The 25,383-nt window shown below is 53.8% G+C and overlaps 1 protein-coding gene across 6 annotated transcripts in view; it reads right to left on the bottom strand.

The window, feature by feature from the left end:
- Positions 1 to 25,383, bottom strand: part of SPTAN1 (spectrin alpha, non-erythrocytic 1) — a 57,309-nt gene that overhangs the window by 18,302 nt on the left and 13,624 nt on the right. For 3 of the 6 annotated variants that reach the window (XM_037036576.1, XM_037036578.1, XM_037036577.1), the window contains exons 4-35: positions 23,786 to 23,926; positions 23,344 to 23,490; positions 22,006 to 22,139; positions 21,703 to 21,847; positions 21,467 to 21,621; positions 20,633 to 20,768; positions 20,111 to 20,212; positions 19,046 to 19,183; positions 17,900 to 18,010; positions 17,273 to 17,350; positions 16,976 to 17,131; positions 16,543 to 16,747; positions 15,413 to 15,594; positions 14,864 to 15,107; positions 14,546 to 14,668; positions 13,833 to 14,050; positions 12,880 to 12,972; positions 12,400 to 12,534; positions 11,101 to 11,249; positions 10,030 to 10,089; positions 8,758 to 8,956; positions 7,794 to 7,898; positions 7,366 to 7,389; positions 6,547 to 6,582; positions 4,659 to 4,706; positions 3,920 to 4,011; positions 3,515 to 3,659; positions 3,236 to 3,417; positions 1,493 to 1,592; positions 1,134 to 1,331; positions 890 to 1,036; positions 56 to 159 (exon numbers count right to left, since the gene is read on the bottom strand). In XM_037036576.1, coding sequence (XP_036892471.1) covers positions 56 to 159; positions 890 to 1,036; positions 1,134 to 1,331; positions 1,493 to 1,592; positions 3,236 to 3,417; positions 3,515 to 3,659; positions 3,920 to 4,011; positions 4,659 to 4,706; positions 6,547 to 6,582; positions 7,366 to 7,389; positions 7,794 to 7,898; positions 8,758 to 8,956; positions 10,030 to 10,089; positions 11,101 to 11,249; positions 12,400 to 12,534; positions 12,880 to 12,972; positions 13,833 to 14,050; positions 14,546 to 14,668; positions 14,864 to 15,107; positions 15,413 to 15,594; positions 16,543 to 16,747; positions 16,976 to 17,131; positions 17,273 to 17,350; positions 17,900 to 18,010; positions 19,046 to 19,183; positions 20,111 to 20,212; positions 20,633 to 20,768; positions 21,467 to 21,621; positions 21,703 to 21,847; positions 22,006 to 22,139; positions 23,344 to 23,490; positions 23,786 to 23,926 — 4,232 coding nt within the window. The remainder of the gene's footprint in view (positions 1 to 55; positions 160 to 889; positions 1,037 to 1,133; positions 1,332 to 1,492; positions 1,593 to 3,235; positions 3,418 to 3,514; positions 3,660 to 3,919; positions 4,012 to 4,658; positions 4,707 to 6,546; positions 6,583 to 7,365; positions 7,390 to 7,793; positions 7,899 to 8,757; positions 8,957 to 10,029; positions 10,090 to 11,100; positions 11,250 to 12,399; positions 12,535 to 12,879; positions 12,973 to 13,832; positions 14,051 to 14,545; positions 14,669 to 14,863; positions 15,108 to 15,412; positions 15,595 to 16,542; positions 16,748 to 16,975; positions 17,132 to 17,272; positions 17,351 to 17,899; positions 18,011 to 19,045; positions 19,184 to 20,110; positions 20,213 to 20,632; positions 20,769 to 21,466; positions 21,622 to 21,702; positions 21,848 to 22,005; positions 22,140 to 23,343; positions 23,491 to 23,785; positions 23,927 to 25,383) is intronic. The other 3 variants (XM_037036580.1, XM_037036581.1, XM_037036579.1) reach the window with 2 other exon arrangements.

Raw genomic sequence — 25,383 nt, 5'->3', positions numbered from 1 at the left:
TGGCCAGGGCTCTCCCACAGGTGTGGCGGGTCTGTCAGCACCGCGAAAGACCCACCTGTCCAAAACCTCATTGCGCCGGCTAGAAATGTCGCCTTTGGCGTAGTGGCCGGCGGCAATGAGCTGGTCAGCAAAGGACTGCAGAGCGGCGATCTTCTCCTCCTGCGGGTAAGCGGAAGGCGTGAGGGCAAGGTGGGCAAGGCGGCACTGCTGGCCGCAGACTGCCGTTCTCTGCAGACTGTGCAGAGTGCAGTTATTTTGGGTGACTGAGAACTAGCTGGCGGCAGGATCGGAATACACCGACACTTTAGAAGGAGGAGTGCAAAAAGCCAAAAGAAAGCTTGATTTCAATCATTACCGGAGCAGAGTTTAACTCCAGACGACTCCGGGGCACCCTGGGGGCACAGGGGCTGGGTCACGGGCACAGCAGGGTAACAGGCCGCGCATTGAACTAGGCTAACGGGTGGGGCCAGGTGTTCCGAATGGCGGCTTCTACACCCAAGTGGTGTCCCACCTCTCCGACTTCCAGTAGTGTGTCCCCTTCCTGACCAGCCACTCTGTCCCGTTCCCGTTCGCAACAGATGTCCCCCTTGTGGTGCCCCCATCTTTGGACCCTCAGGACTGACTGGAAAGCTGACGCAATCTCCTCTGTGACTCGTTCTCCCTGGGCCACACAGGACTCCCGGGAGTTGTGGCAGGGACCACACTGTTTCCTTTCTGGGGTCAGTGTCCAGCACTACGCTTTAAGAAACTCGCCAGAGCTCTCAGCTGACTTAATCATGTCAGTAACTGTGTTTTATTCTACTTGTTAACAGAGGGAAGGAGAAAAAGCCACCTAAGAAGATGGCAATCAGGAAAATACAGTTCAGACTCCCAAGTGCACGGGCCTCACCTGGACATTAATGGCTTTGTCAAAGTCCTCATGCTTTTTGATGAGGGCCTCCACGCTGTCCAGTGAGTCCCCTTTGTCTTCTGTGTTCAAGAAGGCCTCCCGGGCAGCCATCCAGTTCTCTGCTTGCTCACAGTCCCGATGAAACAGCTAAAGAAGGCGAGACAGGTGAGAAGACCGGGCCTTTGCAGCGAAGCCCCGGGTCAGAAACTCTGGCCGGCAGGGAGGGGCCGTCCGGCACGTGTACCTGCAGCTCCAGGCACTGGTCCAGCATCATCCTGCGCTGCGCCCAGGCCTTCTCCAGGCCGGCACGCTCCTGGTCCAGGACAGCCAGTTTCTCCTTGATCTCTGGGCTGGCGTAGTGCCCATGGGCCAACAGCTGCTGCCCAAACTGCTCGAATGCCTGGAAAGTGCCAGCCCTGGCATCAATTTCTGTCCGGTGTTCCTGCCAAGAGGAGGAGAGAGATTAGGTGACCGGCAGAGGATGCCCACTCCAGCGTCAACCACCAACTTGAGACAGGGTGACGGGGGAGGGGAGTGACAACGCAGTCTTCCCGGCCCAGCGGAGCGACCGAGTTTCTGCTGCTCCGCAGGCAGTCTGCGCACCTGGTGTCGTTCCAGCAAAGCCTCCGCTCCGGTGACGTCCTTGGCTAGCTCGTCTGAGGACACCAGCCCACGGATTCCATTGATCCAGGACATGAGATCCCTGGAAGCCAGACCCACAGAGACACAGTCATTACGTTGCATGGCAAGTAGGCTTTCTGCCCAGGAAAAGACAGAACGACAGAATTCTTGTCCCAAAGGCTATTTGGGGTGAATCTAGTCAATCTAGAGAAGGAGGCTAGATCTCCGGGCAGTTATTTCAAAGCCTCTTATTCAGACTGACATACTTAAAAAGTCAAGAATTCCTCAGAGGAAAAACAAACAGGTGCATAACTAAGATCTTTCCACCCTATGGAGTAACAGGCTCTAGCTCTAACCAAGACAACAGCTGTGGTAAAACGAACCACAGCTGCACCTTCAAATGAAAACGCCCTCTTTCAGGCTTCAGCCTGCGAACCACACGATCGCGGTTCGATTCCCAGTCAGGGCACATGCCTGGGTTGTAGGCCAGTTCCCAGCAGGGGACTCACGAGAGGCAACCATACATTGATATTTCTCTCCTCCTTTCCTTCCCTTCCTCTCTAAAGATAAATAAATAAAATCTTAAAAAAAAAAAGAAGTCCGAGGCCCATGCACATGGTCCAGCTTCTTACAGATGCGCGCATACAGGGGCACAAAAATCAATGTATGAGGCCATGTGCCGCTTACTTCCTTGTATATAAAAACACCCAGAAAACAGGCAAACCCAGAGAGACATAAAGCAGGTTCAGAGAGAAGCAAAGAATGGGGTACAGGGTGTTCTAGGGTGGTGTCAAGTTTTCAAAACTAGAGAGGGGTAGTGGTTTGACACCATGAGTACGCTACACGCTGCTGAACTCTCCACTTTCAGATGACTGTCTGTTTTGTGACCTCCCACCAGAGGCCTGTGAGGGCGAGGCGCGCATCTGCCTGCCCCCATCCCGAGGGGACACGCACACAGGACAGGAGCGTGTGCGCACACGGCGGGCACCGACACAAAGGAAGAAACGCTGGTGCTGGATAGCCCCACTCAACAAGCCCCAAGGCGCCCTCCGGTGGAACACTGCAGCCTGAAGACGCCCGAGGTCCCAGGGCACGGGACCTACTACCAGACGACGGGCCTGGGCTCCGGAAGAAGGTCGGGGTCAGGACACTGAGGGCAGAGGCATCCTGCTCTAGATCAAGAAGGCCAGACTGCCAAACACAGAGCGCGGCACTCAGCTGGATTGTGTGCCGAAAACTAAGCCTGCCTTACACAGCCATTTGAGACCAACGGAAAAAACCTAACTATGAACCCCAAATTAAATCCTGCCATGTCCGTGTTGGATTTCTGAGGGGAGGTGATAGAAATGCAGTTATGCACAAAGTCTTTGTTCTTAGGAGCTACAGGCTGCAGGGGGACCAGCAGCACAGACTCTGAGATGAAGTGAATGTCCCAACAGTTAACCGGGGACTATACGTGAATGGTGAGGAGTGTCAGCGGCAATCCCTGTTTAATCTTTGTTTCTCTGTAGACTTAAAAAATTTTAAATAGAAAACATATATGGAAAAGACTGAAGTATATCCACAGTGAGTGAAAAATACGTCTAAGGAAGAAATACCACTTGGCAGGGGAGGGGATGTGTGTGTGCTGAGCAGGAGGCTTGTCTTTTTGGCATTCTGCTCTCTGAATGAAAATGACCACCGGCAGGTCCTAGGCCCCAGAGCTGAGTGGGTCGGTGAGGTTACCGGAAGTCACTCAGGAAGCGCTGCAGGTCGTGGGAGTCGCCCAGCTTGGCCTTGCGCTGGTCCGCGCGCTTCCCCAGGCTGTTCCACGCCTGGTTTAACTCGGTGCATTTTTCCTGCAGGTCCTCGGCCGACTCTGGGTGGGACTGGATCAGGCGCTCGGCTGTGTCCCCAAGGGAATTCACCTAGAGGAAGAAAGTGGCGAGAAAGCAAGGCATAAGGGAGCTCTGACCCAGGCAAAAGCGATGGGGGGTGGGGTGGGGGGGCTATGCGCACTCTCACCTTGTCGCCCAGGGCCGCCAGGTCCCTCTCAAAGCCCTCGTGCTTGCGCTGCAGTGCCTGGACACTGGCCAGGTCGTGGCCATAATTGTCTGTGTTTAGAGCCTGATTCTTCTCTTCAATCCACTCTTTGGTTTCGTCAGCGTCTCTACAGGCGAGAAACACAGTTAATAAACACGGAGAACAGCGGCCTCCCTGACGGGATGGGCGGACGTTCCCGCTGGCGTCTGTGCCCCTGCAGGGGCTTCCACCAACAGCTCCCAGCCACAGACACGCATGCACGCACTTGGCACCCACCCGTGCCACATGTACCCCACGTGCCACAGCACACACAGAGCGCCAGCCGTTACCCTGACGTGTTGGGCCATTCTCAGCGCCTGCCGCCCTTCCAGCCCGCTCTGCCCTCACCTGTGGAACCTCTGCACCTCGTGGGCGCTGCCCAAGAGCTGACTCCGCTCCTCGGCCAGCTGCTGCAGGGACCGCCACCGCTCGTTCAGCTCCTGTGGGAGGACAGCACAGCGTCAGCTCTGCGGCAGCCCCTCCTCCTGGGGCCCACCCCAGGCTCCGGGGAAAGGGCCAGCGGACTGGTTTCACTTGAAAGGAGAGGCCGGGACACAGACGCTGTTCCTTCCAGCCTTCCAAGGTGAACACACTCATACACAACCACAGCCCAGGTGCGGGCAGTCAGACCTCGCCAGAGCCAGAGCCACATCCAATGGCGTGCGCACGCCACCTGCCTCACCCCACCCTCGGCTCCTAGCCTGGTGCCCACCACAAAGCAAGCGCTTCATCGACGACTGCCTAGCGGACAGACCCCAGCGCCCGCTGCCCCGCCACCAGGCCCGAGAAGCACCAGGGACCCTGGATGTCAGAGAGCAGCTGCCGTAGCTCCAGGAAGGAGGGCCCAGCCTCTCCTGGGAGGAGGCAAGAGGGGCAGCCCCTGCCTTCCTGGCAGCTGCCAGCCCTGCCGGAACCTACGGGGAGGGGCAGGCTACCTCTGGCAAGACCTGGCCTGTGTGTGGCCGGAGATGTCAACCCTGATGCACAAAGACAGTGAGAACCCGGAGAGCGACACGTGCCATAGCTCACACGGGAGAGGAGCCTGTGACGGAGGCCAGGAGGTAGGGCCGCTGGCTGTGCTTCTTACCTTGATGGAATTAAAGGTGGCCACGGTGTGAACCATCAGGCGAGCAGACTAGGGTAGAGGAGGAAAGCAGAAAACCAAGACTAATCAAGCAGCTGTCAATTAAGGGACAAAGACTTTAAGTACCATTCATTAGTTCCCAATTGTTAACCAAAATTATCTTAAAGGATTACTGTTACAATTCCAAGCAGATGTATTATTAATAAAAGCATCAACCTCTGGAAAGTCACACAAAAAAACCCCAGGTGTGCAATTAGAGCCAAGTCAATAAGTAATTTTCCTTGATGAACACTGAGAAGAAAATGGTGAAAAACAAAATTAAAGAGTTGGAAGAAAAACAGCTTAAAGGCTACGAAGTGTCTTTTTCTTACCCTGCTACAGAGCAGTTAGTTCAGAAACCACGTCCAAGGTAACAACTGCTGGCGGCTGAAACCATCCCACAGCCAAGCAGACCAATAACTTACTTTCTACCTGTGTTACTGGGCTGCTGTCCTCTTTAACAGTGGCCCCTCAACCGAAGGGCCACTGCCTGACCAGATGGGAAAGAAAGGAAACCAATGAACCAGCTTCCTTCTTGCCAGTGCAGTTACTGGTCTCTCGGGATGTCAGAGCCTGCCTAGTTTCATCTCAAAGAAAACCCCCGGGCATTATTGTGATGCCCGTCACCTCAGAGGACGTAAGGCAAGGGGGGCCAGCACAAGCTTGGAGGGAGGGACGTCAGGCTATCAAATGCTCCTGACACACCCAGGTGACGTTGTCGACCCGTGTAGGCGCACAGGACGCAGAAGGCAGACACCCACTGTCTCCAGCCTTTTTCAGAAACAGGAGGCACTGCTGTTGGAAAGCCACCTGAAATATGTTTCTGAAAGAGTGCTTGTCACCAGAAAACTCTGCCAGGAGGTCAGATGAGGTCCTATTTTGCTATGTAAGAATTAAGACCGAAAACCGTGGAATTAAAAGGAAAGTGCAACCTCCCCCCGGTTGGCACCTACTGAGTGAATGGAATAGGCCGAGTCGGAGGGGTAGAAGGCCGGAGGTACAACCCCTCACCAAGGCCTGCCAACAAGACGCCTGGGGGCAAGGGGCATGCACCAGCCTGAGGGCTAGCGGAGGGAGGCTTTTGGATTTTAGGCTTTCACGCCTCCGTCACATCTCAGCAAGATGCACTTTTTATGACGTGGAGACCTGCTCTATCGAACTTGTGTGCCTGTGACTCAGTGCCATGTTCCAGAGGAAAGAGCCGGGTCAGGAGGAAAGATGCTAAGCATCTAGGACTCAGTTAACTAGTTCTATGATCTAAAAGCTAGTTCTAAAAGCTAAAACAACTTCCTACTACAAAGCCTCTCCCCTGTGTACCCCTGGTCACACGCCACCCTGGATCTGTCTGGGCTCTACTCCACTGTCACTGGCAAATGCCTCTCATTCCTCCCGTCACACCTCCCCTCAGGCTTTTCTTCCGGGCAGCCTTTCGCAGGGCACAGGAGAAGCGGTCAGGCAGGCGAGGAATGGAAGCCTCCTCTCCTCAGTCCCCTTCTCTGCAGGCCATGACCTTCCGGATGGCAACACTGCATCTGGGACCACGCCTGACCACGCACCACCACCTCTGCCACGTCTACTCTGGCAGCAACACGGGTAATAAACGCAACCTATCCGACTCGTCCCCAGCATCTGCACGGAAACACTTTCCATCTGACTACTAAGCATCACATTTCAAGAGATAAGAGAGCCAAAGGGTGCGATGCCAGGATCGGAAAGAAACCAGCCCAAAGGGTCCAGGATGACCAAAGACTTCAGACTGAATACTCAGAAACAGGCGCACCTTCTAGAATGGGACCTAATACTCTGGTTCACGCACACACGTGGAGACCATTACTCACACAGGAGTTCTTACCTTCCAGGGGGAGGCTGTCTTCGAATCGGTGTCATCCTGTCCAAAGAAGAAGCAAGAGCTTAGGTGGCTACACGAGTGACACCCCCCTTTCCTGTGAGCCCAAACGGCGCGCTCTGTGACTTAGAGCCTAACCGCAGTTGGCGGTGAACTGCAAAGCCACTCGAGGAACGTGGAGCAAACAAATAGGAAACCTCTAATTTTCTATGCAGGAGAAGAAACGAGACTTAATTTGAAAACAATGAACTTTCAGCTCATAGAGTTTTCTGGAGAAGGGTTAATAAACCTAAAATGACTTTAAAAACGGTTTGAGAAAACAGGAGATGGAACACGTTGTCTTTTGGAGACNCTCTGTGACTTAGAGCCTAACCGCAGTTGGCGGTGAACTGCAAAGCCACTCGAGGAACGTGGAGCAAACAAATAGGAAACCTCTAATTTTCTATGCAGGAGAAGAAACGAGACTTAATTTGAAAACAATGAACTTTCAGCTCATAGAGTTTTCTGGAGAAGGGTTAATAAACCTAAAATGACTTTAAGTACTTGAACAAAAGTTAAATAAATTTAAAAAAAAAAAAAGAAAAAAAATAAATAAATAAAATGACTTTAAAAACGGTTTGAGAAAACAGGAGATGGAACACGTTGTCTTTTGGAGACCAGCGAGTGGAAACCAGAATGCACGCGCTATTTCTTCAGCAGATATTTACACATGCGAGACATCTTTGAGGTTCAGAAACAGAAATCCCTGAGACGGTTTTGACTTTGTTTTTCCTGAGGGCTGCTCCTCCTCACGGTCAAGTTCTGCATGAAGCAACTGGGACTTACCCTGGGCATCGCGCCGTACACCTCCTACAAGGAAAAAGGGAAGACGGTGTTGTTTTAGAGGGAACGCGCCCTCGCGGGAACCTCACTGCTGTCAAACCCGCAGACAATTGGAGACCGGGGAATGCACGGCCTCGGACAGACCCGTGTGTACATGTAAGCCCTTCACCAAGGGACGCGGGAGTTCGTCATCCGTTCCGGGCTACACAGACACTGCACTCCCCCAACACTGACTGGCTGGAAAAGGGAAACGTGGGCTGTTTCCCACACAGAGTGAGGGGGGGGCCACAGGCCATGGACACTGAACTAGACGGATCGGGTCACAGCTCTGCTGGGGACCCGGCCTGCGGGCCGTGGAAACAAGGGGAGGAGGAGCCGAGTCGCTTCCTCATGGCAATGGAGCCCACTCGGGGCGGGCCCCGCACACCCACCTGCTGCTGCACGGCCTGCACCTCCTCGGCCATCAGGCCCTCGGACTCCAGGTCTTCGGCCACCTTGTTAATGTCCTTCAGCCTCGACTCATTGGCCTTCAGATCCTGAAACACAAAAGCCGAGACAGCCCCGAGCCGTGAGGGCAATCTGAAGGCGGGCAGCAGAGGTCTCCAGCCGCGGTGCACATCTACGAATGTCCGACAGGCACCGGGCGAACCAGCTGCTCTCAACAGGGACATCAACCAGGGAGCCTGTCGCTAGCACGGAGGTGAGTAAAGACTGGAGCAGTCCATCTCAAATTTACGAACGAACCGTGGTTAATGGCCTGCTACTCTGACTGGATGGAGGTTTTTAAAGACTTTCTTTGGGGGACAGGACACAACATTTTAAAAAATGTGATGAAATTTTAATGCCAGCCTCCATGGGAGAAAAAGCACCCCCCGTTTTTTGGTGGGTTACAAGAACACTGTTAAATGGGGGAATGAACAGACAAAATGTGGCAAGCGGCTACAGTGGAGCGCAGCCTGGCCGAAGCAGGGGACCTGACCCGCGCTGCAAGGAGGGCCCTGGAAGCGCACGCTCTGGAAAGCAGTCAGTCACAAAAAGTCACGACACATATGATCCCATTTACAGGAAATGTCCAGAATACGTAACTCGAAGACAAGCAGCACACCCGAGGGTTGCCAGGGCAGGGCAGTGGTGGGGAGTAACTGCTTCGATGGCGCACGGTTTCCTTTTGAAGTGACACAAGTGTTTGGAACCAGCCGGAGGTGATGGCTGTACGACTGTGAGTGTGTTGGACCGAACACTCATGAACTGCGTGCTTCAAAGTTGGCGTTAAAGGCATTTAAAAACTGCCTCACAGATGGTAAGATATATCGTTTTGATTCTAATAACCCACAGTCGAAAGTCAAGAGCACTGTCTTGAAACAGTTCCTGGCTCAGCGGCAAGCCTTGCCATACCTTCTGGAAGTCATCGAACTTCTTCTGCAGCACCTCGACCTGCTCCAGGTCTGCGCCGACCTCCTCAGTGGTCAGGGCCGCCTCCTTCTCGTTGATCCACTGCTGCAGCTCGTTCGCCTCACGGAACAACATAAACTTCTTACAGCTCTTCTCCAACATGCCTTTCCGCTTCTCACCCAGTTCCAGCAGAGAATGGTACCTGATGTCAGACAAGAGGGGACAAGGAAGGCAGTTGGCTTCCTCCAGAGGCCATGTCCCTAACATCAGAGACACCACCAGGCGTCTCCAAGACGCAGGTCCAAGGCTGTGAGTTTGGAATGAGGATGCCCTGGTGACGGAGTATCAGAATGCAGGTGACAATGAAGAGCCTAAGGACCCCACCACGGCCTCCGGGACAGGCACAGGTGTTGTGGCCACCACTGGGTGGCCAGAACAGCCAGGCGCACTCATCCCTGGGCCAGCTGTGCACTTATGACATCACAACCACAAATGAGGGAAACCCGGTGCTCAGCATGGTGACACAGGGCTCATGCAGCTATGGCGGAGGGTGGGGAGAGGTTCCAGGCTGACGAGTAGTTTCCCCTTTCACAGTGAACTCTGAGCAGCCCCCGGCAGCCGGGCTTTAAACAGCCTCACACGGAATGTCAGTGCCTCTGGAACGGTAGGGAATTTCTAAAGTGATACACACTGTCCATTCCTCAGAAAGACTGGGCAACTCCAGAAGGCAAACCAGACAGAGTGCAGAGCACCAGCACCATTTCACTAGCTAAAGAGCCCAACGATGAACCCCAGACTGTTCCAGCTCTCGGGGACCAACACACACGAGGCTGGACTCCTAGACCTCTGAAGGCATGAAATGATGGAAATGAGACTCACTGCCAAACCTAAGCTTCCCAAAGTGCACTTAAAAAGGCAACGAGTTACCAAGAACCAGAGAGTACTTTAAGGAGAGGCACTGAATGCCCTTCCTACCCAGGGACACTGCAGAGCCGGCCTTCAGGTGTGCTGCTGGTCCGCCACAGAAGTCGACAGGAGGGGACACCAGCAACACTCTGAACACACAGCGGCACATGGAAGCCCCCGAGGAGCCAAGCAGCCATCAACTGACAGCTTCACCGACACCTTGACCCGTGCGAGCAGAAGCTGGGGCACAGAGACGGTCCCACCCGCCACCTGGTCTTTCTGGGTGAACAAGTGCCCTCACGAGAAGCGGCAGGGGGTGGGCAGGCACAGCCATGGACACAGGCGCTCAGCAAGGCTTCGCCTACTCACAGTTCTTCCACCTGTTTCATACGCAGGGATACACTGCCGGCCTCCTTAGTTATGCGTGTCCTGCACAGGGGAGCACAGCAAAAGCATGCACAGATTAGTGGGGCTCACCCATGGGGGTGAGAAGCGGCAGCTTTGACTGGCGCCATGATGGTAGATGCACTGAGTGGGGAGAATCAGGGAGTCACTCAAAAGCTCCTAGAAGCGGGCCAGGCTGTGAGTGAAATCACATGTCAAGCAGCAGGAAAACGCAGTCAGAGGGGTCAGAGCACCGCCACTGTCCTGGAGAGTCTGCCATGCTCAGGGCAGTCACGTCCCCGTGCCGACACCCTGGTTGACTCCACAGAGCAGAGCCGGGGAATAAAATGACGGCCCTGAGAACAAATGCTACCGAGCGCCACGCACACAGCTGCAGTCATTCGGTCCAGGCCAAACCTCTCTCTCTTGTCTTAAAAGTAACAAGAGCCTGTAAGTTTACAAGTAACTGATCGTCAGGGACCATCAGGGTCGGAAAAGTTCTATCATTCTGAACTCTGGTGCGACTGCACTTTCTGGGCCTCTCCCAAGCGCCCCAAGCTGCTGATTTCATCAGTGGGGTCAGATATGCGCTGAAGGAGGGACGCAGGTCCTCCTGGGGGCCTGGCTCTGGGAAAGGGGACAGAGCCAGTGTCCATCAGCCCCACTCTCAGAACGCAAGCCATGGCAGAGAGCGCAGCTCTCTCTCGGCCTCTGAACGGAGGCTGGGCTGTAGAACATCTGAAAAAGCAATTTCAGAGATCAGCTCCCGAACCGGAGGGTAACGCTCAGGGGAATGCTGTTTAGGAAAAGAAACCATGTGGGGAGGAGTCCAAACAAAGGAAAATAAAGGCTGATATCAATCAGGGAGCTGCCGTTCAAAGAGCACCATGGGTGAGGGGGACAAGGGGAGGTGGGAGGAGCAGGTCCCTGTGTCCGACGGGCATGGGACACTCGCCCTGGAATCCGCAGGACACTGTCTACACCTTGGCCCCTGGGTGGTACCCATTAAGCCCCAAGTGCCACCAGGACCTTGGTGACCGACTGTGTGACCCTTACTGATTGTCAATCTGCTCCTGCCGCAACGCTATGCTGCCTTGCTCCTCCAGGAGATTCTCGCGGGAGGCCGACTGGGCGGGGTCCAGCTTCTTCACGTAGGCGGCTGGCACAAAACCCTGGCGGTCGTTCACTTCCACTTTCCACCAGTCCTGAGGAAACAGAGGCGGGCGCTGAGAGCTGGCTCCTTTCCCGAGACAGGGAGAGACCAAGCGTGTGCAGGCGTGCTCACACACACACTCGTAGGAGAGCTCAAACCACGCTACGAGGATCTTGTGACTGTGTCCCAGTCACTCAGCACCAGGACTGAAATTTCGGTCCCTTTGTGACTCGCCAAGCATGGAGAAAGCCACGGGCAAATCTGCAATGACAGATGCCCACAGGAAGGACACCCTTCTCTCTGCTCAGACCCTGGACCTGTGCTGTCCCCTACTGCGGCCACTAGTCACGTGGGACTAGGTAAACTTCAACAAATTATAAAATGAAAAACTCCAGCTGCATTTGTCACACTTAAGCACTTAGTAATCACACGTGGCCAGTGGCTGCCAGAGGGCCCGCACACGAAAATCCCCTGCTGCAGAAAGTCCTATTGGAAAACGCGGCTGCTGAGGGAAGCAGGGGAGGACCTGAGGGTGGGGGCGGGGTCTGACTGGCATCAACAGAACCCAGGTCTTCTCCAGCTCTCACGACTAGGGTATGCACCGAGTGCAGAAATAAGGGGGTTCTTAGCAACGGCCAAGTGCGTCTGTGCACCTGACCAAGGTGGGAGGTGTGCCCCTCGGGGTCGGTCAGGTAGCGGGTGGAGTGTCATGCACCCCACTTCAGAGTCACTGTCGGGCAGAATGTCAGGGGAAGGCCAAGGAGCCAGGCAGCGTGAACCCTGAGAAGACAGAGCCTACAGGGTGACGTCTCAGCTCTCTTCCACCAACCACTGTAGCCGAGTGAAGACTAAGAACCAACGGGTACGAGGTACAGACTTGCTACTACATACAAGCAGATGTTGGCTCGTAAGAAAGAATTCCCCCTGGAATGTGCCATCGTGACAAACACTGTCAGTGAGTGTGTGAACCACTACACCACGTGCAAGCAGGCGTTCGAGACGACAGGCCGATGAGCCATTCTGGGCACACACCGCACAGCAGGACAAAGCTACACGATGCAGGAGACTGGGAAACTCGAGCATCTCTTCAAATTCTAAGCCAGCCTCGTTTCACAAAGGCACAAGGACCACACCCCCCACCCCGGCCTGAGCAGAACCAGGGTGCTGATGGGAAGAAACACCGCCCGCCCGCTGGGCCTTGCCTTGTTGGTGCTGTTGAGCAAGGTGAGAATGTCCCCTTTTTTCATGGTGACCTCCCGCGGGCTCTTCTCCTGATAGTCGTAGAGGGCCAAGACCAGCTCCTTGCCGGTCTCGTCGTCCGTGGGTGCCACTTGTTGCTGACAGCCCAAAACAAAAGCAAACATGGTCACACTGAGGATGTTCACCGCATGTCACGGAAGCACGTGACAGAGTCCAAACTCAACAGCTGTACCAAATTCACCAAGTGCACACTTACAAACCTTATTTCCAAAGCTGCTAATAAAACCCGATGCAGGAGTGTTAGCTCTCTAGTGTCTTTTAAAACCTGGTCTCAAACTGTCTCTAAACCTTTGTGTCATGAGACTTAACAGCAATGTCCCAAGAACACTGCCCACGATGGTCACATCTGCTGGCAGACTCTGGGCCTTGCCACACTCTTCCCCCCACCCCCCAACAACCTCAGCAGGCAGGGCCGCACTCACCCGGCACGACTGAGCCTGCTCTCGCAGGGCCTGGATACTGCTGCCGTAGGCGCTGAGATCCGACATCAAAGCTTCGTGCTTCTTCAGGAGAGCCTGCAACCCAAACCACAGCGTGACCCCACGTGAGGGGCAGGGGCAGGGGCTGCAGCCTCGGCCCCAGCAGCATCCCCATCCTGCCCTGGCATCTCGTTCAGCTGCATGATGGATGGTGTGATCGCCTCCTGCTCTACACTTTCCCTCCTTTGTAAGTAAACATTTATTTGGAGGAAATATTAACTGTGACATAGTATCTTTTTACTCTGCCTTTACATACTTAACTAGGGAATACCTGAAATGCCTAAGGAGGAAAAGGGCAGTGTCACGTGATCAGTGAACCCACCGCTGTCTTAGGAAATCAACTACCAGTAAGTCAGAGCTGGTTATGGACACGCCCTCCTGGAAGGTCTGCCCCCTCCCGCCCCCACACCACCCACACTGGGCATTTCTTTCTTCACTACCACTTCCAAAGCTTTCCAGCTCTCCCATCTTTGGGGGGAATCAAATGCAGGCCACGTCAACATTCAACTTGTTCTGGTTTTTGTGATGACTGGCAAAAAAACAGGTAGTAGGCATAGGCCCTATACCTAGATGTTTGTGAGTAAAACGTAAGAGTACCAGTCAAAATACAGCACCAACAAAACACGGTGTGAGCCTATGCACACTCATGGTGGCAAGGAGAGAGGCAACAAGAACAGCAAAGTGCGAATGGTGCAGGAGGTGACAGGCCGCGCTCTCTCCCCTGTAAGTGTGACCGAACTTCCATCACAGGAAGTAAAGTAGAGACTGGGAAGCACCTTAAAACACAATCGACCACAATGCTGCACCTTCCACACTCGGCAATTTTCCCACTGGCCTCCCGGTCCAAGCCCCGGGCAGGCGCCCGAGCCGGCGCAGCGCCCGCCCAGCCCAGTCACCTCAGCTGAGTCCTCATCCTTCCCGTAGTCGGTGCTGCCCACGATGGGCTCCTTCTCCCGCATCCAGGACTCGGCCTCATTGGCATCGGCAAAATACTGCTGCGCCTGCAGCGAGTCCTCCAGGTCCTGCCGCCGCTGGGAGGCTTTGGATTTGAGGGACTCCCACTTCTGGTTCAGCTCATTGAGCTTGGCCTTCACATCCTCGGCAGCAAAGTGGCCTGGGAGGCAGGCAGGGGGCGGGAGGGAAGACACGGAAAAGCATGTTGACATGCTGTAGGACAAAAAGGCCTTCCATATTTTCACTTTTGTCACTACATGTTGGTGAGCCGGCCACTTGTTTCCAAGTTTTATGAGCAGCTCAGGTTCCAACCCTCCAACAGGTTCGCTCATTTCTGACCCACAAACCACGAGCTCCACCTAGACTCTAGGGGTCAGATACCCCAAGATGGCATCAGCGAGCTCATCGTAACAAGGTGAAAGTAACGGCACTCCCAGAGTTCTGTCCCCGGGCCCTATACCATCAGTTGTCCCCATCTCCCAGATGAGAAATCCAGGCTTGGAGACATTAAGGTCCACCCACATCACAGAGCTAGAGGAGAATGGCGATGGCCCTCAACCCCACAGTCCAGTCTGATGCATGCCCTCCACCACCGAAGGGAAAGACACAGAGAACAAAAGCAGAGTCGCCGCCTTCCCAGACAACCACGGATCACCTTCCTCCACCATGGCGTTCCCCTTCTGTGTGACTGCTTTGATGCGGGGCTCGTGTCCGGCAATTTCTGCCTGAAGGGCTTGGTGTTTCTTTAGCAGATTCTGGACTCCAATCAAATCTTTGCCTGGAAGCAGAGGAAACCACCCGCAGTCATCCAAGCCATCAAGAGAGAAGGCAGAGTGCTAACTGTCACCCACGGCTTCCACCCCAACTCCAGGTGACTTAAATTTGGCCCTGCCCACTCGGACGTGTGCTCCCCGAGACCACAGGGCTGGAGCCCTTTCCCCACGTGACGCCGATCGGACGGAGGGAGACTGACCTCTGTTGGTGGATGCGGCAATGGGCTCTTTCTCCCGAATCCAGGTCTCCTCATCCTCGACGTCACGAAAGAGCTGCTGCAAACGCAGAGAGTCGGCCAGCTTCTGCTTCCGGGCGACCATGGGCTCCTTGAGCGCCTCGTAGCGGGCCACGAGCGCTTCCTGCTTCTTCTTGATGTTTTCCGCGTCAAAGTGGCCGGCGTCCTGGAACTGGCGGGCCTGGATGGTGATGCCATCAATCCGATCCTGGGGATGCAGAAAAGGGCGGACAGTCTTGAAAGCTGGGACCCGAGCCGAGCCACCTGACCGCGAGGCCGACTCTGGCACTTCAGGTGCAGTTTGAGCTACACAAGCAGAAACGAACACAGTTCCTTTCCCTGCTCTGCCACCTGCTTCCCTCACGCTGGGCTCCCTGAAAGCTGAGGGGACAGCTGAGCTGCAGCAGGAGCACACGCGGCCCGTGGGGCTAGGTCAGAAACCGACACATTTCACCCCTCCCCAAACCAGCCGGTCCTGAATCATCGGCCCAGCAGTGCCCGTCCACGCTCTACCTGGTGCGCAGCCACATCGGCCTCCAGCAGGGCGTGCTTCTTCTGCAGGTTCTGGACGTTCGTGAGGTCTTTGCCGTAGTCGTCGGAAGCCAAGTGGCCCTCCACCTCGTACAGCCACAGCTCGATGTCCTCCACGTTGCGGTTGAACTGCTGCTGCTGGTTCGCCTCACGCAGCTTTATTCCTAGGCAGGGAGGCACGTGGGTTTTCCACGTGAATGTTGCTTCCATCGACACGCAAATGGGCAAAGAGGCTCACAGCTGTGAGTACGTGGAACGGCTTATTCCTGTGTTATTTATTTGTGCTGTTTGTCTTATCACTATCGCCATTATTTCGTATCTCCCAGATAACGATGGCTGGACACCCGGCCTCTGGCTGCCCACCCTGTAACTGCTCACAGACGGAGGTCCCCAGTGAAGGGCCACACGTCAGGATCGGAGTCCCACTCCCTTCCTCTGCAAAAGGGAAGAAAGCAAACTGCAGCCTCTTCTCTCCCTTCCAGGTGCCGACTTGGAATTGCTCAGAAAGCATTCGAAGCCCCATGAGGTCAGGGCTGTTGAGCAGTATTAGGATTGGGAATTTATAATAAACGCCCTTGGTTCACAGCTGAACTCTGACTTTTCGTGACGAAGCCCAATCCGGGAAGGTCCAGTTGGCCAAATCACCCTCTTCCCACTCAGGCTCCCCACCAACCGGCTTGCTCAACCACGTTTACCACATCTGCAGAGTACTGCAGCCCGAGGCAGTAGCCCCTGCACGGATGTGAGCCCCAGTGCCCAGGGCCATCCACACCCCTTCCTGGGTGGTGTATGTCCCTAAAATACTTAACCAGGAGGAAACACTTACCTCCCCAAACATTCCTACCCATTCTTTTTTTTTTTTTTTAAAGATTTTATTTATTTATCTTCAGAGAGGAAGGAGAGAGGGAGAGAAATATCAATGTATGGTTGCCTTTCATGTGTCCCCTGCTGGGAGTTGGCCTGCAGGGAACCAGCCTGCAACCCAGGCATGTGTCCTGCCTGGGAATCGAACCGCGATCCTCTGGTTCGCAGGCCCGCGCTTAATCCACTGAGCTACATCAGCCAGGGCCCTACCCATTCTTATTACAATCCTGTGGAACATTGTCTCTTACCTTTCAGCTCAGTGGCCTCTAGCAGTTTCTTCCACAAACTGATGACCTCGTTCATTCGAGCCGCCACTTCCTCCTTGGCATAGTGGTTGACATCAATCAGTTTCTGCCCTGCTTTCTCCAGGGCGTCAATGCGGCTCTGGTTTGCTGAGAGCTCAGCCTCAAAAGCCTGATGCTTCTGGACCTTTCCTTGTAGGTTGGATGGGTCCTGCCAATAGAGGAAAGAAGGGGGCACTACTTTGAACCTGAGCAGGTCACCTTGCATTAGCTTCACGCTTATCTTTACAAGGGGGTATATAAAATGGTCAGCTTACATTAAATGGCACGGGTTTCAGAATCCCCTACTTTTTTTAGCATTTATCCATGGAACTAACCATAGATAACTGTGCTCGGCGTACTAACCAAGTACCCCATGGCCATGCTAACAGTACATTACTTTGTAAGCTTCATCTGTGGCAGTTTTCATCTTCTCGTTGACCCAACTCTTGAGCTCATCCGAATCACGGAAGAACTGTTGCAAGTGGAAGGAATCAGCCAACTGTGCCCGGCGATACATGGCTCTCTCGTGCAGGGCATTGCGACGGCTCAAGAGCTGGAAAACAAGGACCACGTGATTCTCCACTGTTATCACCGCCCCGGAAAGTTCTAGCTCAAGAGGCTACCCCGCAGCCTCTGTCCTAGAAGGGACAACCACGCAGGGGAGAGAAAGGCACACGAAGGGCCCGGAACTCACTGCATCTCGACGAGTAGCCACATCGTCCATGGCGTAGTGGTTGTTTTGAATGAGCTTGGTTGCAAATTCATCCAGTGCCTAGGGAGGAAGAAGGAAGAAGAGCTTTCAGGGGTCAGAGGACTATTGCAGAGCTTGGCCTCCAGAGACAAGTAACTGCTGAACAGGTCACAAAACACGCTACGCCTTCCCACAGGTCGAGGTTTTCCCAGACAACCCTGAAATCGGAGTCGTTGCTGAAGGCATTAGTCCGACATATCAGTGTTTGCTGGCTCCACGCAAGGCCAGAGACGGCGGCCATGTGGCCTCACCAGCACCAGGCACCAGTTTAAAGCCTTCCAGTCTCTACTTCTGAAACCTGTTGCTAATGGGAAAGACACTTCCCGCCCCTTACATTAATTTTTACCTACTTTCAACAAAAGGTCAATCTCAACTTGAGGGCTTACTTCAGGAAAACACTCTCCTTCTACAAAGGGGTGCCACCTCCCCACTGAGGCGTGCTGCCCCCGCCCCGAGCCGGCCAGTGCCCACAGCACTGCCTTCCACACCGACCCCTCATCAAGTCTGTTCAGGGACCATTTGGAGAGAGAGGACCCTTGGCAGCCCTGATGACGACGACAGGGGTCTTACTGTGATCTTTTCCTCCTGGGCGCTCAGGGACTTCTCAAAGTCCTCATGCTTCTTGAGAAGCGCTTCCACGCTATCCAAGGAATCCCCCAAGTCTTCGTTCAGCAGGAACGCCTGGCAACAGCAAACACAGTGTTCAGGAGACCCCCTGTTCCTTTCACCTCGTAAGGCAGGAAAGCGAAGGAGTTTCGCCAAAATACAAAAAGAAAGAAAGCAAGTCTCTGACTGCTAGCCTCTGAGCTCTTCCAGAAGGCCCAGCCCTTCTAGACTGATGCAAGGACAGCACAAAATCCTTGTCCCACCTTCTACGGACACTTTTTCCAAATAGCTTTTGATGCGCCTACTAGATTTAGATTCCACATGATCCTAAGATCTAAGGGGAGAAAATCTCCCACTTAGTAAAAAGTTTCACACCACCACACTCATCTGAAAACTAGGGCCTTTTCTGAGGTGCTGAGGCGATGGAAGCTGCACGGCCTCACCCTCTCCCTGCGTTCGGAATGGAAATGGTAATGACCTCCCACACAAAATAAGCTAACCATGTGAGCAGGGTAGGGGATGGGCAAGAAACACAATCATACACAGAAAGTATTTAGCACCAGTCCTGGCCTCAGCAACCTACAATGACAATAAGCTATTAACTAACAATAAGCCCTGGCTGGTGTTGCTCAGTGGATTGAATGCTGGCCTGCAAACCAAAGGATCGCTGGTTCAATTCCCAGTCAGGGCACATGCCTGGGTTGCAGGCCAGATCCCCAGGGGGGTGGGGCGGGGGGGCATGTGAGAGGCAACCATATATTGAGGTTTCTCTCCCTCTCTTTCTCCTTTCCCCTCTGTCTAAAAATAAGTCAGTTAAAAAAAAACAATAAAAAGAAGCAGACAAGCCCTGGCTGGTGTGGCTTGGTGGACTGAACGTAGGCCTGTGAACCAAGGGATCACAGTTCGATTCCCAGTCAGGGCACATGCCTGGGTTGCGGGCCAGTTCCTAGCAGGGGACGCATGAGAGGCAATCATGCATTGATATTTCTCTCCTTCCCTTCACCTCTAAAGATAAATAAATAAAATCTTTAAAAAAAAGAAGCAGCAGACAAAGAGACACAGAGCCTTGCAGCTCACTGAGCTGGCCAGTGGCCTCTGCTCTCAAGTTACCTCCTGCTTGCTCATCCAGTTGTCCACCTGCTCCGTGTCTCGATAGAAGAGCTGCAGGTCCATGCACTGCTCGTACTGCTGCCGGCGCAGCTCCCACAGCTCCAGCAGGGCGGCGCGCTCCTCCGAGAGAATGGCCAGCTGCGAAGGAGAACACGCAAGGCGGGAGGAAGGACCGGTCAGTCCTGATGCCGCCACGCACACGAAAGGCCGCCCAGGAACTTCTAATCCTCACGCTCATCTCCAGGCCCACACTGCATCCACTCATGGGTGCCAGCCAAGTCACAGGAAATCACATGAACCCTGAGCACCTCGGATGTTTATGCTGAATATAAGAGGGATGGCCCTATTCTAATAATTTACTATTAATTTGCTGCCATATTATCACAATTGATTTCCAGTGAAGATGTGAAAGGAACTCCCAGGTGGAAGAAAAAGGGTACCTACCTAAAAGTGAGGCGGGGGAGCGTCTGAGACCTCGCTCCCCGGCACACGTCATCAGTGACTCAAACTCTCAAAAACGTTCAAAAAATAAAAGTGAGGCAGTATGAATGGGGTAGGGACTCTCAGCTGAGAAAATCAGTTGAGTGGGGACCCTGTGAAAGATGTTAGGTAATTCGACGATGCCCTGGGCAGTTTTTAGGCTCCAAAGTTAATGACAGAACAAAGTGTGTCTCTGAAGTATCTCCTCTTGGTCTAGTGTAACGTCTCCTAAAGTAGCATTATCGACTTCAGAAAGCAGCTTTCTCCCGGCAGCTTTACGCTCCAAGATACTTTGAAGTTAAATATACCCATGAATGTGATAAAAATCCGTTTCTCCTTGGCTCCGACTACTAACGCAGGACTCGACTTCCTCCACAGTCTCCTACATCCCGCTGAACTAAACTTCCTCCGCTCAACCACCAGGTTGCACATACATCTCTCTACACGGAGAAGCGGCTCCTGGACATCCAGGTGGCTCCCTGCCTGAGTCTCCCCACACCCCACGGCAATGCCTCGCTCATCTGGGTGTTTAAGGGTGGGTAACGGCTTCCAGAGACTTTTAGTAAAAGAACTTTCTCCTCTCACCTTCTCCCTGACTTCATCAGAAGCATAATGACCAGCAGTCAGCAGGGCCTGTCCAGATTCATCTGCCGATTTAAAGCTGTCTTCATGGGCATCAATTTCACCCTACAGGGGGGAAAAGGCCCAATTATGTCCAGATCTTGGAAAGAAAAATAAATTGTGGAATTTCAAATATTCATCACAAATCAGAGTATCATATCTAGACTGAGGAAGAGATGAAAACGAAGGCCAGGCTCCCTGATACCAGCCTAGGCCGTCGAACAGGAGCGCACCCCCTTTCCAAGGAGTCCTTTTCCTACCGGCTTTTCACGCCATCCCTGTCTGGTTTCCACATTCACGGGGTCTGAGCTCTCTGTCTTCTGCCCCACCGGTCTATTTGCCTTCCTTGTGCCAAATGGGTTTGTTTACTATGACTGTGGTACCTGGCAGGTACCAGGAACAGAGTTTCAGCCACTCCCACGTAAGTGCCACCCCGAGGCACGGTAAACTCATGTCCTTAACTTCTGGAAAGTCTCGAGACATTACCTTGTGCTCCTGATGCCTATCCAGTAGGGCTTCGGCCCCGGCCACGTCGTTGGCAAGTTCATCTGCATTGATGAGGGCTTTCATCTCCGTCACCCAGCTGGTGAGGTCACGGAAGTCGGCGAGGAAGCGCTGGAGCCTGGGGAAAAGCATAGCCATGTCCTGAGATGGTTCCGGCAGAGCTCCAGGACCGAAAACAAAGCTCTGACCTCCATGTTCTCAAAACCCTAACACACCACACAGATCCCAGTCCCAGGAAATGTGGATTCTCCCGACCCAAAGGAAAGCAAGAGGGGGACGGGGGCACGAGGGGACTAAAAGGTAAGGCCAAAAAAGAAAAAGTGAAAATTCAGTTAAAAACAGAGGAAAGCGAGAGAAGGCTAAAGTCAATCCTTCATACGAGACTCTGTCCATCACTATAACCCTCAGTCTTGTCCCTTATTTTCAATTTCCTTGTTGTTCCCAAGTCCAGCCCCTGGTTGGTAAATCAGAAGCATTCCTTCCCTTTCCTACCCTTCATTTACCCAACTTTAACAGGGTATTTCACATGCTGCTCCCTCTGCTAAGGGCCGCTGGTCACAACACAGTGAAAGAGAATGAAAAAACTTATGAAGTTAGAAATATTACGTGTGTGCACTTACACACCCTATAAAACTGCCAGTCTCCACACACACACACGACAGAGGAAAGAAAAAGTGACCTGCCTTTTCTTGGCAGAGGAACTGCAGGACCTCCGGAAACTGTCAGCCTACAGGGCTGACCCTGAACCCTGCCTTCCTCTCGCCTCCTCACAAAGCCCGTGGCGCGGGCTGCTGAGCACCGCGAGGCTGCTTCTACCTGTACGAGTCGTTGAGCCGCGCGTGTCTCTCGGCCGCCAGAGTGCGGATCTGCTCCCAGTTTGCGATCAGCTCCTCTCGCTTCACTTGGATCTGAGTGGCGCTCAGCGGGTGGGCCTGCTGCAGGCGGTCGGCCTCTGCACACAGGGCCTTGACCTAGAAACACACTCCATCAGGACTGCGCTCACGACCCTTGGTGACACAGTTACAGAATCATCGGCTGCTTCCAAAACCCACCTTGTCTTCTAAGGCAGCCAGATCTCTCTCCAAACCCTCGTGCTTGCGAAGAAGAGCCTGAACACTGGCCAGGTCTCGGCCGAAATCGTCAGAGGCCATTAACTGCTCCTTTTCCTTAATCCAGCTGCTAGTCTCATCCACGTCCCTACAGAACAAGGGCACCAGTAATCCACAGGGAGGACTGTCTAGAACTGGGAACACCACATGAGCCAAGACTAGTCGGCCCCCGTGCCCACGTGCCCTGCCGGCTGGGGGCCCTGCCGGCTGGGGGCCCGGTCCCCAGAGCGCCCTTCGGCGAGGCACCTGTTAAAGCGCTGGACCTCGGCTGCCCCGAAGAGCTTCCCCTGTCGCTGCAGAGCCAGCCCCTTCAGCCGCTGCCAGGCTGCGTTCACCTCGTCCTGCTTGGTCTTGATCAGCTCCTCCTCTGGGTGCTGCTCCTGAACGGGGAAGAGAACGAGGGGGCATCTGGGACCGCCGCCTCTGCGCCCCAGTCAGCCCCCTGCACCCGGCCTCGAGGGATCTGCTTCCGCAAGCCTTCGGTGTTTGAGGGGTACTGGCTTTCTGTGTGGGATGAGCTGCTATCTCTTCGTGCACACGGAGGGGAGAGCCAGGCCTCCCCCTTGGAGGAGAGCACCGGAGCCTGCATGTGGACACACACTGCGGCCCCACCTCCGGGGCTTCATCAATGCGCCATCTCTGCCCACCTGCGCCTAGTGTGGCATTCCGGCCCACGAAACGGCTTTCATGGTTTGCTCCTGACTTCAGACTGAAGACATTTCCCTAAAGTACCCTTCCCCCCAACCAAATGGGTCTGTTGTTTTGTTTTAATAAATATGACATGTTAGGTATGAAGGTGAAGCATTTCAGGTCCGTCTGTGAGACCATGGGCTTGGCCGAACAGCACCTGAGCACCAGTGGGGGCTGGACTGGGGTTTGGGGCAGCACGTCTGTCCCTGAAAGGACAAGTATTCTGAGGGATGCCGGCCCTTCCTTCCCTTCACCACTGCCTAAAAGGGAGACGAGGACCAGACCTGAAACAGCTCCGTCCATCTACAATTTGTACCCCCAAAATCAAATTTCCTACAGGCGGAAGTTGCCCAGCTCCTACCAGGTGGTGTCTCTGGAGCACTCTAACCCCACAGTGGAAGGTGAGGATAAGGAAACAGCTTACAGGACCTCGGGCCCGGGCAATGGGGAAGGGCGTGGCACTGCCCGCCAAGGACACTGAAGCTCCCAGAGGACAGTCCATTCATTAAAGGCCCCCAGGCCCCCACAGGAGCCCGGGGAGCAGCGATCAGGCCTCCGCAGACGCCTGCCAATCTGGGAAGCATTCCCCACCACACCCTTGTCTGAGAAACCCTGACACCCAGCTTCAGCAGCCCCGTAAAAGCTTTCCGAGACATTTGAACGTGGGTGAAGGGCACGGATCCAATGAACCCTGCCCGTCCAGCCCTCAGCCACACGTTAAAAGCACTTTCTAAACTAGAAGCACTCGGTACTGCCTCACTCCAACCCAAACAAAACTTAGATGTGCTTTTAGTAGAGCTTCCTCCCCCACAAACTAGGGACCGAGCACCGAAATGCTCTGAAAACACGAGACAGTTAACATAAGGATACTGTGAGAAGCACTTTGCCGTTTACCTGAATGAGTTTGGCAGCAAACTGGTTCACTTCATTAACTCTTTCTTCATGGGCAGCCATATCTGTTTGAAACTCTTCAAATTTCTTCTGCAAAACCTCCACGTGCTCCAGGTCCTGGCCCAGCTCCTCGGAGGTCACAATTGCTTCCTATTCAGGGACCATGACAGAGCCAGAGTCACTGACCAACTCTTGGTAACAACGGCCCCAGAACTTAGGAATGAGGCATGCTGGGCCCTGTCAGTTGCAGTGACACTGCTTCCTGTGTGCACTATGATTTGGGGTCCCCCCACCGGAGAAGACGTCATGCTAGCAGCACTGAGGGCTCAGAGACTCCAGGTCTCAGAAGCGAGAACACACAGACAGCCGCCACAGCCCACCCTGCGATGTGGCTCCGGGGAGTCTCCGCCCCTTCCTTTCGCAAACCGTCCCTCTGGAACCACACCTTGTCATTGATCCAGTCCATCACGTCCTCGCACTCTCGCAGATACTGCACCAGCTTCTGCGCCTGCAGCAGTTTGACGCCCTTCTCCCGCATCTTCTCCAGCAGCAAGTCCCACTGGCGGTGCAGCTCCAGCAGGCGAGTCTGCAGGGGGAGGCCAACCCTACGCATTGCCACCGTTTCCACGTGACCCGGCTCGTCCAGAGAGCTCCAACAAGTCAGAGACCCCACAGAGCTCCGAACAAGCCTTTTAAAGAGATGCCCCGTGGAATGGAAAGGAAATCGTAAGTTTAGCTGAGAACAGAGAAAAGTGTACACTTGAAGGCAGTTTGGTGGGTCTTAAAGTACTGATCTTTCACAGGTACATTTATTTCAGTTTACCTCAAGGGAATTATTAACTATTATTATCAATTATTGAGTTTAGGTCTGGCTGGTGTAGCTCAAAGGACTGAGCACGGGCTGTGAGCCAAAGGGTCGCTGGTTCAATTCCCGGTCAGGGCACATGCCTGGGTTGCAGACTAGGTCCCCAGTGGGGAGCACGCAAGAAGCAACCACACACTGATGTTTCTCTCCCTCTCTTTCTCCTTCCCTTCCCTCTAAAAATAAATAAAATCTTTTAAAAAAACGATTGCGTTTATATTATCTGTAAGTATTTAATGTTATTAATTATTCTTAATCATTAGATTATTGAAGTGGATTCCTAGGTCAGAAAACCCCCGGGGGAAGAAAGGTGAAGAATAACACAGAACTTTGGCAGAAATCACTGAGGGGTGCATTCTGACTTCATGAAGGTAAAGGGAGAACAAAACACGGGGTCCAACGGATATTACAAATGTGAACATATAGTTATGAGGCCCAAGTAAACAGGACAACCTTAGTATAAAAGCAGAAAAGATGGGGTCCTGAAATGTCATCAGCTAGCAAAAGGATTCTTTGCAGAAAAAGCTTTGGAGCTTCTGCGAAGAGATACAGTTTGTGGTACAGCTCAGGGTCTGTCCATTTCAAATTTCACCCAAGTGGCAGCCACAGGCACAAACACAGTCACTTCCCAGCATCTTGGGGTTTTCGCAGCACAGTCCTGGTAAGGCCTTGGCAAGAACCAGGCGGAACTGATCATCAGCCCAAGCTTAGGTAATGCGTTCTCATATTCTAATCCAATCTCAACGTGTTGATGATGCCCACCCAAGATACTGGGAGTTTCTACGGAACACTGAGAGACGAAAGCAAGCACCACAAAACATCTGAACACGAAGGAGAGAAGTTCGGGATCCACCCGTCGCTGAGGTGCCACCCGCAGCAAGCCGCAATCCTGAAAGCCGCGGGACAGTCAGCGTGGGTGGATTCTCTCAGAAACGAGGCACGTTCATTTGAAAGGAGAAAGCAGAGGGGGAAGATATTGTCACACAATTTACTTCCAGCACTGCAATCACTTCCCCCACGGATGGTTAAAGCTAAACCCACCGCTGGGGAGGAAGTGGGAGGCATTCCAGGGCAAGGGGAAGGCAACCCACGGCAACGCAATACTCCACCTACTCGGATGTGGGACCCGATGTGGGTGGCGGTGACTATGGGGCGCCACGCTGTCCGGTACGGTGTGAAGG

This window comes from Sturnira hondurensis, unplaced genomic scaffold (assembly GCF_014824575.4).
Source record: "Sturnira hondurensis isolate 20B ecotype Veracruz unplaced genomic scaffold, ASM1482457v3 Scaffold0022908, whole genome shotgun sequence".
NCBI lineage: Eukaryota > Metazoa > Chordata > Mammalia > Chiroptera > Phyllostomidae > Sturnira > Sturnira hondurensis.
The sequence above is the reverse complement of the archived record's forward strand: the minus strand, read 5'-3'. Positions and strand labels throughout refer to the sequence as shown.